This window comes from Aulonocara sp. 'chitande type north' Nkhata Bay, linkage group LG15 (assembly GCF_057382095.1).
Source record: "Aulonocara sp. 'chitande type north' Nkhata Bay isolate Kocher_YH1m ecotype deep benthic linkage group LG15, A_spYH_male_GT1.1, whole genome shotgun sequence".
Classification (NCBI taxonomy): Eukaryota; Metazoa; Chordata; class Actinopteri; order Cichliformes; family Cichlidae; genus Aulonocara; species Aulonocara sp. 'chitande type north' Nkhata Bay.
The window spans coordinates 1,358,652-1,371,003 of record NC_141358.1 but is presented as its reverse complement, the minus strand read 5'-3'; the positions used below and the strand labels follow the sequence as shown (position 1 = coordinate 1,371,003).

At 44.6% G+C, this 12,352-nt stretch overlaps 1 protein-coding gene across 3 annotated transcripts in view; it reads left to right on the top strand.

Moving 5' to 3' along the window:
• The window catches only part of cnstb (consortin, connexin sorting protein b), a 20,049-nt gene extending 8,835 nt beyond the window's left edge, over positions 1–11,214 (top strand). For all 3 annotated transcript variants that reach the window (XM_086263940.1, XM_086263939.1, XM_086263941.1), the window contains exons 4-11: positions 1,178–1,208; positions 2,314–2,400; positions 2,493–2,601; positions 3,184–3,205; positions 3,302–3,341; positions 4,185–4,438; positions 8,739–8,883; positions 9,006–11,214. In XM_086263940.1, coding sequence (XP_086120066.1) covers positions 1,178–1,208; positions 2,314–2,400; positions 2,493–2,601; positions 3,184–3,205; positions 3,302–3,341; positions 4,185–4,438; positions 8,739–8,883; positions 9,006–9,214 — 897 coding nt within the window. In that variant the 3' untranslated portion in view covers positions 9,215–11,214. The remainder of the gene's footprint in view (positions 1–1,177; positions 1,209–2,313; positions 2,401–2,492; positions 2,602–3,183; positions 3,206–3,301; positions 3,342–4,184; positions 4,439–8,738; positions 8,884–9,005) is intronic.
• Positions 11,215–12,352: the final 1,138 nt, after the last annotated feature.

The window sequence follows — 12,352 nt, the reverse complement described above, 5'->3', positions numbered from 1 at the left end:
GATCCTCGTGCAGCACTTTTCCTGTCACTGTTCCCTAACAGCACTCACAACACGGTTCATTTGTTTCAGCTACTGCACTCGTTTGCTTTGCAGCCGGCTGCAGCTGAAACAAAGGGGAAGCTGTTTTGCTCGAAATTCTCATAATGGAAAGGAGAGCCGGGGCAGAATCAGCTGACGTGTAGATTCAAGTTGTTTCGGCAAGTCCGCTGAAAATACAAGGAATTTCTGTTGTTGTGAGGGACGCCACAGAGGCAGGAAATACACCTTTAGCAGAAACGTGTCGTAAATGCTGCTACCTGCTGTTTCAGAGCACTGAATGTGTCATTAAATATATTTGTCTAAAAGTAAAGATACCCAAAAGAACTCACACAGCTAATAAGAAAATGTTGGAATTATTTGGATTTTGTGGGATAGAAATGTTTCTGCTCTCATACACAGATCCTTGAAAAATAATGAATTCATGTTTAATATGAGAATCTGCTGGGTTTTAGTAGATTACAGTGGATACGCAGTAGAGCAGCTGTGTTTAAAGGGTGGGGTCTCTCACTGTCGGGACTGTTTGTGTGTCGGGCATGACGTTCCTGCTGCTTATTGCAACAAGTTCACAGGAATGCTGACACATGCAAGCTCTTTACCTGCATATCACTGCCAACATCATCGGGACGGCTGTAAATACAGAGCTTCATAAAAATCATAAAAATGATGAAGCTACCACATCTTTTTTATCAAAATGTCATCTTCAAAAGACCCAACAAACACTTTCTGGCACTCCGGATGTTGGAACTGATGAACAGGAGGGATGGACGAGGAAAAGGCTTCACATCTGGCCAGATACTGAACTGCTGTCTCTTCACTAGATGATCCTTTTTCCAGGATGGTCTGTGTGATTTATGCTGCTCGTTTGTTTCTAATCTTAAAGGCATCTGTGAGGCAGGTACGCCACCACCGGCCGTAAGCTGCTGCACGTGACTGTGTGTTTCTCAGGTCGTCTCCGTGGCGGCGGTTCCTGGTAGAGGAGATCATGTGACCCTCGTCTTTGAAAGGATTTAGTGCGACTCAAACAGAAACATACATTCAGCTAGGCCCCAAATGTAGAGTAAGAGTAGCTGAAGCTCTGCTTCACAGATGGATGATGACGTGTCTAATGAAGCGTCTTTTTTCCTGTCTCTTCTTTTAGATTGCAGAGGCCTACTCACTCAAACAGGACTGTATCCTTCCAAGGGCAGCTCATATCTCATTGTGACACTTGCACTCAGTCACTGGTGTTTTGTAACTGAATCATAACTGAGCTAGACGGCAGGCATTATAATGAAAAAGGGTGTAGGAGCATGTGCAGCACGGACCCTCACCTCATGTTTACATTAGCTCCCTTAACTTTGGGGCTGGGCGGCGTACAGGGTCAAAGGTAACACTGCTGAGCAAACGCTGTTATAATTGAAAGGTGGAGGGCAGAAAACCTCAGTAAGGGTTCGTCTTTCTCTTTGTGGACTTAATGCGGTTTTCTGTGTCTCTCAGGCGATGGGTGTTCCCCATGTTTTGGCTTGAGGCCCAAGGGGCTCGCAGTGTTTCCTCCTGCTGTTTGTGCTGTTGCTGTGGTGACAGCTATGGGCTGTCTCGCTGTAAGGAGTGTGGTGTGTACGTAATGAGTTTATGTGTGAGGAGACAGACAGAGGTCCTGATTGATCAGAAAAGGACGAAGTCTGTGAGGCAAAGAGAAACACGTCCTGCAGAGAAAGCAGAGCAGAAGCAACAAAGGGAGGTTTGGATCGTGAACACGTCACGGCTAAAAAAACTGACGTGACTGTAGAGTATGAAAACATCGATTCTTGCTTTTTTAAAGTCATGTGTCACGTTTGTCTCGGCTGACGGGTAATTTAACCCTCAGTGGTAGCTGGCAGTAGCTTTCTCTGTCACGGTGTTTCATATTCAGCTGATGTTGTTACACCAAATGACATAAATCCCAAAGTTGCTAATTGTTCTACCTGCCCTTCAGACTCTAAGCTTATCGATGCCCTTCACTTTGCAGTGCGTCGTTTATATTGTCCAAATAACTTCGAGCATGTCAGGACTTAATATTCACTTCATAAAACAGCCGACAATTCAGTTTCCTAGTAATTAACATGTAGTTGTTACAAATTTGACGTATTAGCAAAGATGGTTTGGTGAAAGTATTTTTAACTGATGGCTGTCAGGGACACAGGTCGTCTTACAGACCTCCTTAAATACACTCTGCTTTTTGTGTTATGGCCTTATGTTATTGATGTTATTTTAGGAGCCAGTGTGTGTTGTGTCTTTAACTGGTCGTGCTGCCAGACCAGTGGGCCATCCAGTTCTTACAGCTGGAGAAGCTCTACCATGAACGCCTGCTCTCCAACCTCACAGTCCTGCAGGAGAACTGGGGTTTGGCATCTTATCAGTCCTAAAAAACACACACAACATATTCTTGTGGCAAAATGAAACTGCGTGTGATTGTTACACTTATGTGTTCGCAGAGAGCCAAGAGAGGGAGAAGGACAGCGGCAGCAGCTTGCCTCCTGAGACAGACGGCATGAGCGAGAAACACTTTGAGACGCTGAGCCAGATGTGCAGAACTCACCTCAGGTAAACCACAGTGGGACGCTCTGCTGCCTGTCGCGTGTCTGTGATGTGGCTCCGCTCATACACAGACGGGTCGAGCAGCTCAGTGTCTGAAGTGAATGCTTTCATTCCCTCCTTTTGCCGTCATCGCTGCCACACAGAAAGCTTTTAGCACCAGTTTTGCTTTAACAATCTGCTGCTATCTTTGTCTCTCTGACGAGGACAAATCAAGAAGTTGAGACTGAGCCACGGTATCGATGATGCGTGAGGATAGAGGGAGGAATGAAAACCAATTTGAATAAGTGTAAATATGAATATCAATATTGCAGGAAGGGCACCAAAGATTTGCCCTGTAGATTCATTTCCGCTCGATGCAGACAGACAGCAGGAGTTTGCACGCCGGACGCTGGTGGTCACGCTCTGATCCAGCTGCTATGTTACTGCAGGCCAGAGTCTCTGCAAGCAGGAGGATGTAGTTTGACTGAAGAACAGATGAGAGCCTGACAAATGTCTAAAGTTGTTTTCTCATAGGTTCAGTAATATATTAACGTCCTCTCCTCCTCTTTTCTCCTGCTGCCTGCCTGGCCTGTGTTTGGAATCACTCAGACCATCCATCAGTGTGGAACAGGTAGGACAGACCAGCAGCCAGGCTGTTCAGGCTGTTCAGGCTCAATTTAAGACCTTTACTTTGCATTAAAGTTGTCGACTATGTTTCAATCACCAGAACAAGCTCAACACGACACTACAGCCGCATCGTGATGAAGGTAAACACGTGTCTCTGTTCAGAACTGATACCAAAGAATCACCACAGATGATGATGTGTTTAGAAGTGTGTACTCCATGCTGCGTGTTCAGCAGCCTGACAGCAACATTTATGGCAGCTTTCAGTTTGGTGTATTTTACATTCAGAAATAACTGCAGTGAGCTAACTGTAGATATGACAACGTTTGACTTTACAGTTGAACAAAGGTAGTAAGAGAAGAAGAACTTTATTTATCCTGAGGGAAATTCTTTTGTCATACACATGCTCAGCAAGAGAGACAGAGTAATAAGATATACAATAATAAATAATTATGTATATTGTTACTCAGCATAGGGGCAGCACAGTTCCACGGTGGTCAGCACTGTTGCCTCACAGCAAGAAGGTTCAGTTCCATCATCCGGCCGGGGAGTTTGCATGTTCTCCCGTGGGTGGTTCTCCCCAGGTACTCCGGCTTCCTCCCACCGTCCAAAGACATGCACTTAGTGGGGATAGGCTAATGGATGCCCATAGGTGTGAATGTGTGTGTTAGCCCCCCGCCTCTCGCCCTATGACAGCCAGGATCGGCTCCAGCGCCGCGACCCTGAAAAGGATAAGTGGAAGCAGACGGATGGATTACTCAGCATTTTGCAAAATGTAAAAAATGGGAAAAATATCGTAGCGTGAGTAAAGTAATGTGGTAATATCGTACCCTGCTGAGTTCACCTTTGGGTGCTGAGGTGAACCTTGTGTTTGTGAACTAATGGGACGGTTGGTAATTAGATTTTCACCTATGCAACCAAAACAATGCACAATGAGCGCATCGTGGCAAAGTGTAAGTCATACGATTTTTCCATTTCTGTTCCAGCCAACACGTCAGAAACTACGCACCAGGAGGAAGTGAAGGAACACAGCTTGATTTTGGAGTCAGAGCGTTCATCACCACAGACGGGCTGTGAGGAGGAGGACGGAGATACATGTGAGGAAGGGCAGGAAGTAGAAGAAGAAGAAGAAGAGCAGTGTGAGGAGACACCAGAAGAGGAAGAGGTGAAAGTGGAGTGGCCAACAGGAGTACCTCAGGCATCAGACAAGGACCTGGCCAAACTGTCCCACAAGGAGGGGGTAGGACTGCACTTTAGCTGCCTTTACACCCGCGTTAGCGCCACTCGAGGATATGAAATGACAACAAATGAGTATGTTGTCATGTCAGATATTAAATTAATACTGTACTGCACAAAAGTCTTGAGCTGCTCGTTATTTCTTGATATTTTGTAAGAAAATGGGGATGAAGACGACAGAGTTTGCACAATTCCAGCAGGATTTTATTCCTGTTTTAAGGACATGACTTTCAGATTCTGTTCATGTGCTGCAGATGGGTTTTTGTCTCTGCTGCTTTCCTCCAAGCTTTGAGGGCCACGCTGCACACCACGTGCCACGTTTGGGCTACTAGCTCTTTGGGAATCACCTCGTTGGGGCAGAACTAGCACTTTGGACCTATCAGGCATCTTTCATAGACTCAACTGAAGAAAGGGGAAAACTCATTTTATGGAAAGCTGCTGGTAACAAAGTGTCTAAAGATACCATTTAAAATTGGTTCATTGCTGTTGTCTTTGGTCTGTAGACACAACACTGGCTCTTTTTTGTGCTTGAATGATTCATTGGTATGTGTTAGGTCAAAAACAAGGATGAAGATTCCTCTGAAAATGAGGAACAAGGTACAAGTTAGGGTTGGGCGATTGGACGAATATGTCGACTATCCATGAAAGGCTGAGCCCATCGGCGACCCGAGTACAAGTCTGACGCTCAAAGCAAAACAGAAAGAAATTAGGATTGGCTCAAGACTTTTGCACAGTACTGCATTGGCACAAATATATTTTCACTTTCCATCCAACACCCTTCATTTATTCCCTTTTCCTTCCTGGCTTGTTTCCTTTATCCTTTCCATTAAAGTCCGCCTGCAGGAAGAAATTCCACATGCTGAGCAGCTCAGTTCTTCCTTGGACACTCCCACGGATCATATCCGTCATCCCTGAATGAGACCTTCATCATTTTTCTGTTGAGAAAGCCTCCACCCATGTTCACTGGTGTGGCCTCACACTTGGGACGTCCACCCTGCCAAGTGTGTTAGATTATTGAGCCAAGACGTCATGTTCTGGCTGAACCACTGAGCTGAAGGGGCCTGGTTCCTGCAGGGGTGGGGATGTAATCACAGGATCCAGGCCTTGCACTGATGGCTTCGGGATCATGGCTCATTTAACTAGAAACTATCCCTTTCTATCAAATTTCACAAGGTTTTGAATGCTTTTCATCAGCAATATTTGTACTTCCTTACATGGTAAATGGCCTGTATTTGTAAAGTGCTTTACTCGTCCCTAAGGACCCCGAAGTGCTTTACACACACAGTCACACACTGGTGATGGCAGCTACATTGTAGCCACAGCCACCCTGGGGCGCACTGACAGAGGCGAGGCTGCCGGACACTGGCGCCACCGGGCCCTCTGACCACCACCAGTAGGCAATGGGTGAAGTGTCTCGCCCAAGGACACAACGACCGAGACTGTCCGAGCCGGGGCTCGAACCGGCAACCTTCCGATTAGAAGAAACATGAAAAATCTGACTCAAAACCCTCCAAAATGTCACGACAAACATTGTGTGACTTGGACAAATTATTTATATGCTTTGACTAAACGCTGCGATGAGCTCAGGCAGCACGTTGGCGGGCTCGGAGAGCTCCACAGCGCTTTCTGTCTTTCTGTCTTTTATACAAATATAACACTGTCGAACTTTTAATCCCCGGTGGAAAAATTGTTACTCATTTTAGCCAATAGGTGAACCTATATAGATTTCAATTTGTGACGATTGCTGGGTGAATGTTGGCCCTGAAGTGGTTAGAAAATTGCAGTTTGTCTTACAGCCAATCAGTGGGTGGATTTTTTAAACAAATGTTAAACGTGTGTGTGCATGGCGGGGTGTAACTACTGACACTGACAGACGCAGGAAAGCGTAGCCAATCCTGTCTGCTGAGGTTCACCTCAGCTGATTCCTGCCTGTGAAATGGAGCTTTCCATTGTGATTGTGTTGTTGGTGCTTTCTAAAGCATCTTTCATGAAGCTGTGATGAATAACATGGCCTCATTGATGGCCCCGCCCCTCTGTGAGCCTGGGTCTGCCAGAGGTTTCTACCTGATAAAAGGGAGTTTTTCCTCCCCACTGTTGCCAAGTGCTTGCTCACAGGGAAATGTCCAGTTGTTGGGATCACCTCTGTATTATTGAAGAGTCTTTAGCTTACGATACATAATGCTAATGTTTCTGTCTTGGTAAGTAAAGTTCCAGTATTTTGTACATAAGTTACTTGGCATTAAAGGTAGCTAAGCAGGTATGAGTATCTCGTGCACCTTTATCAGTCCAGCTCGGTAACTAAGCTTCTGAGCTGATAACTTCTCCACTGCTGTTGAAATGTGGTCCCTTTGGGTCCACAAAAACAGTATGGTAGCAGGTAAAGCTCCAAATGAGCTTTGTCCCTTCTTGGATAAAGTCTGTGAGAGGGTAACTGCTGGCAACCGTGGCGAGTTTTCCTCTAGTATAATTATGAGATTGGAATTTGTGGTTTTGAGTGAATTCTTTTAGATGAGAACAAGGACAAAAGGTTTATCAAACCATATGTTTTTCCCCATAATGTCTGATCCTGGCTGTATTTGTGTCCCAGAGTGTGCAAAAAGTCTGTCTGTGTAGAGTTAACTGTGACCAGTGGAACATCGAGCGCGCCGCTAACAATGTGGCCTCACACAGTAAATAAAGGCACGATGAGGCTGACTGTTCACTGTCACTGCAAATGGGCCCTCTGTGCTGGGCAAAGATGTTGAACGCAGTTCCTCCCTCTGACCCTTCGAATACTGAGCTTGCCCAATCGTGACTTCCTCCTGAAACACATTATTCAGGCCAACACGGAGAATAATGTCTGCCTCTGTGTGTGCAGCTGTGTGTCTGCTTCTCCCACTAACAAAATCATAAATCACAACTAAATTTTAAAATGTTCACGTCCAAAGCTGTGGATGCTTATAATCACAGGCTTGAATGCCATGACAGTGCTTCTGCTTTGATTAAACTAAAACGACTAATTCGACTCAGGCATTGGTGAAAAAAGTTAAATGTATGTGAATGAATGTTTTTCTTTCCACTTTCACCAACGTCGTGCTCACAGGGGGTCGTCTGATTGTTGGGCTTTTCTCTGTAGCATTTTACAGTATAAAGTGCTAATGTTTCCGTTTTGGTGAGTCAAGTTTTATCAGCATGTCACTTTTAAAAAGCAGGTTTGTGTATCTGTTGCACCTTTACGAATGCAGCAAGGAAGCAACTGCTGCTGCCAACCTGGGAAGGCCTGTAAGACGATTTGCAAACATTTTGAATTTTACAGCGAGAAAAAGATTATTCACTAGAAAACTTTGTAGACTGTTGTTAATCAGAGGTGGTTGTCTCAGTAAATTCACCCCGAGTTCAGACTGTGCAGTGCTCAGAGAAATGGCAAAACCCCGCAAGAGCTACAGCTCAGGACTCTCCAGTCCCAGCATGTTAAATGTTAAAGTTCATGGCAGCACAGTTGGAAAAAGTCTGATGGCGTCTGGTTTGTTTGAAAGGAGAAACACTCTCTCAAATAAAAGAACATGGCAGCACAGCTTAAGCTGGTTTTGAATAAACTATAAGACTTCTGGAACGATGTCCTCTGGAGATGTTTGTCCATAACGCACAGCAGCACACAGTTTGGCAAAAACCTAATACAGCAGATTGGCACAAACACCTCACAGCAACCGTCAAGCCTGGTGGAAAAGGGCTTATCGTTCCGGCTTTGAATTGCAGGCTGAGAGCGATGAATCTCAGCAGCAAAAGAATCAAGATGTTGGATTGGCCCAGTCAAGGTTCAAATGTCAGCCTGACTGAAAGGCTGTGCATGAATGGATGCTCACAGAAAAGTGCACCAAAGTTTCCTCCACAGCAGTGTGAGACCACAAAGTCATGCAGAAAATCATTACGTCAACGTAATGCTGCTAAAGGAGGCTCTACAATCACAGGATGTACTGAGAACTTCAGTGTTGGTGCACATAATGTTTAATTATCGTTTTGCATTTTGCCTTCACAAACCGCTCCAGCTCATTGGACGAGACGGTCAGCGTTACAAAGTAATGGTGTTACTGCCTGTTGTTGGCGAGTTCTTTATTTTAGCACATCCATCAGAATCAGAAGTGATCCTAATAATAATGGACTGATACCAACTAACTCTGCGTTTAAAGGTTTCCTCCTTTAATATCCCAACATGCACAGAACCGCTGAACGTGACGATCATCTTTTCATTGTTTTTGTCAACATGAGCAAACTCCCCAAAGCTGCTGTGCTTCCTTCTTTATGTTCTGTCTCTGTGTCTCCTCCAGAACTCGTCCCCAGACGGTCTGGTTTCCATCCTGAAAAGGAGGAGAGCATCGCTGGACGGGTTACCTCCCCCAAGCAATACTACTAATAAACAAACTTCCAAACGCAAAGTTCGGTTCAGTGAGCCGGAGGACGGGAGCGAGCACGGTACAGTCAGAGCTTCTTCTGCTGCTGCAGTTTGTTTCAGATAGAAAAGGAATTTAAAATGTTTCATGTTTGATGATGGTGAACTCGGAGGATCTGACACAGCGTTGGTCCCTGTCTTACAGATGAGGTGGGCGGAGACTCCTGCCTGATCCTGCTGTTGCTGTGCCTCGTTACTGTGGTGATCAGTGTGGGTGGGACTGCGCTCTACTGCACCCTGCTGGACACTTACTCCAACATCTGCACCGATTTCACTCACAATGTCGACTTTTATGTCATGAACGTGCGGAGGCTCGTTGAAGGGCTCGGGCGCTGGCTGCCCTTTCGGACTTAACACCCTTAATCTGCGTCATCCATCATCCAGACAAGAACTGCCAACAATGAGCGGCTGCAGTGCTGAGCTAACACGACGGCGCAGGGACGAAATGTAAACAAAGATACTTGTGAACTGTAATCAATAACTACACTGGTGCTTGTAGCGACACCGTACGGTAACGTGCTCCGAATCTCACCTCAGAATCAAAACGTGGTGACGTGTGCATGTAAGCGTTAAAAAAAATACTTGTTTACTACGCTCCGTGTGGTTGCCATAGATACCACACGAGAGGGCTCACGTGTCTCGGCTCTGTTTATATAAAAACAGAAGGTGTTTGCAGGGCTCCGCTCACGTTTGTAGCAGCAGCTGTAACTTTTGATCAATTTGTCTCATAAGTTCCAGATTTTTGTTGTTTTATTTGTACTTGTGTAGAGAAAAGCTGTCGTTCAAATCCACAGGATCATGTGTGTGTGTGTTTTTAGGATGATCAACCAAATAATGATTTCCCAGCCCGCCCACATTTTATTTCCTATTACCTTTATTCTGCTATCAATAGCATGGAGGACCAGAAATGCCAAAATATAAAACCATATAGAAATAAAAGACTCAGAGAATGAGTTAATGTGTCCCAAAGCGTCTTTTTGTTCTACATCATTATGCAATTACTGCAGGAGTGATATTTAGGGGGGGTATATAGGGGCGATCGTGGCTCAAGAGTTGGGAGTTCGTCTTGTAATCGGAAGGTTGCCGGTTCGAGCTCGGTCGTTGTGTCCTTGGGCAAGACACTTCATCCGTTGCCTACTGGTGGTGGTCAGAGGGCCCGGTGGCGCCAGTGTCCGGCAGCCTCGCCTCTGTCAGTGCGCCCCAGGGTGGCTGTGGCTACAATGTAGCTGCCATCACCAGTGTGTGACTGTGTGGATGACTGGATATGTAAAGCGCTTTGGGGTCCTGAGGGACTAGTAAAGCTATACAAATACAGGCCATTTATCTCAGCGATATCCTGAGTGAAGCAGTGGTTGCCAACGATCGTCAATTCATTCGCATCATCTGCAAACTGGTGCAGAAATGCGAAGTAAAATTTACATTGAAAGGGAATAAAGTTTTAAAAATACCTTAATGAATGCAAAGCTAAATATTAAGGAAAGTTATGATTATTATAACAATTATAAGGATCTATGTTTTACTTAATGTTTTTCATGATACTTCATACCTTTTTGTTTAAGTTATTATTTTGGCAGGTTTGGTCCTCCACGGTGTAAGGGGTAGTAGCTGTGCGCTTACCTCCATTCTTGTGGTTATTCTCTATGTTTCTCTTATTGTAATATGACCAGATGAAGAAGAAATGTTAGACTGTGCTAGACTAGAACCCTATTCAAAATAATAGCAGCATTTCATACTCCACAGTGATGAAGCTTTAAATGTAGATTGAGGGAGAGTGGTTTGAAATGCTGCAGACTTCTTTGTGGTCATCGCAGTTTGCCATGTACCGGTTAGTAGCTGCTCCACAATCTCAGGCACTTCCTGTGTCCATGCTTTAGGTGCTCGATGTTCTCATGGTTATGTGTGTGAACCTCTGTTCTAAGTCACGATTTGTGATTACAAACTGAATTCTACTGAAAGAGAGAAAAGGACTGTGTCTGCATCTGGGACCAGATCGAGTTAAAAACAGGCATTTATGGAGCAGCAGTTGTGTTTTTTGGCTGGTTCAAGCAACAGAAACACACACACCTGTAGACTGTGTATGTGACTGGAACATGAGAGCATGCTCCTTTTTCATTTCCTTTATATGAACATTTTTATCTTCTCTTTCCTTTCCAACGTCAGATGTTACAAAGTGACAAACGCTGCCTGTGTTGTCAGTGTGGATACTGCTGCATTAAGCAATCCGCCTTTATGTTTCTATGTGTCTGTTTATTTGTGTCCCCAAGGGAACACAAAAACGATTAAATAACAAACAGCAACCATTGTTTTCTTTTTATGGTTACAACAAACAAACAAGAAATAAAGATTTGTGGTCAGTTGTGATTTACGTGGATGTTTCTATAGATCTTTGATCGTTTCCCTTTGTGTAATTTCCATACTTGGCCACTAGATGTCCCTGTAAACCACAGAATCATCAGCTGATAGCTCCTTCACACACAAACTACTGCAGTACTACAAGATGAATATGCTATCAGGGCTGATATAGGCTGTAAATTATTCTGTTAGCAACGCAGTCTGAGCCAGCTGTGGTCAGCACTGTTGCCTCACAGCAAGAAGGTCCTGAGTTCAATTCCACCATCAGGCCGCGGTCTTTCTGTGTGGAGTTTGCGTGTTCTCCCCGGGTACTCTGGCTTCCTCCCACAGTCCAAAGACATGCAGATAGTGGAGTTAGCTTAACTGGAAACGCTAAATTTCCCATAGTTATGACTGTGTGTACCCCGCCTCTTGCCCTGGGATAGCTGTCCCTGAAAAGGACAAGCAGATGAGAATCGATGGTTAGTTTGTAGATGATCGTTCCTTGTTGACATGATTACAGATTAATGCCAAATACTGTGCTGAGGTGTTTGGTAGTGAACTAGTGAAAATAACAGGCATCAAAATTTGAAGGTTAACAAATACCAACGACGACACAGATGGTCTTTTAAATGAAATGTTCTTTTGTGGACGTGGCAGTACTACAAAGATTGTTTTTCATGCACTTTGCTGCTTTTATTACAGTTTTTGGTTTTTGAGGTATGCCAGTTACATGAGACTGAAAATCTGTGCCAACAGGTAAATGGGAAATTGGCAGTTAGTTGAAATAATCATCAGTATGTATGGAGGAGGTCAGAGGTCACCAGTGTGCGTCTACAGCCGACAGAGTGAAGGCTCTGTCGTGGTTTGGGGCTGTTTCCACCAGCGGGGTCGGAGATCTTGTCAAACTTTAAAGAAGCATCATAACAGAAAATATATATATATATTCATATATAGTATAAATACTTAGTACATATCCACCATATAATAACATCTGGGATATTTGATGGGTGATGACTTTTCAGCATGACAATCGTCCCAAACACACGGCCAGTGCAGTAAAAGCATATCTGCATAGAAACACACAGTCTATGATGAACTGGCCTCAGCATTACTGCAGCAGTGAAGTAGAAAACAAAAGGCAGCAAACATCCGAGCGTG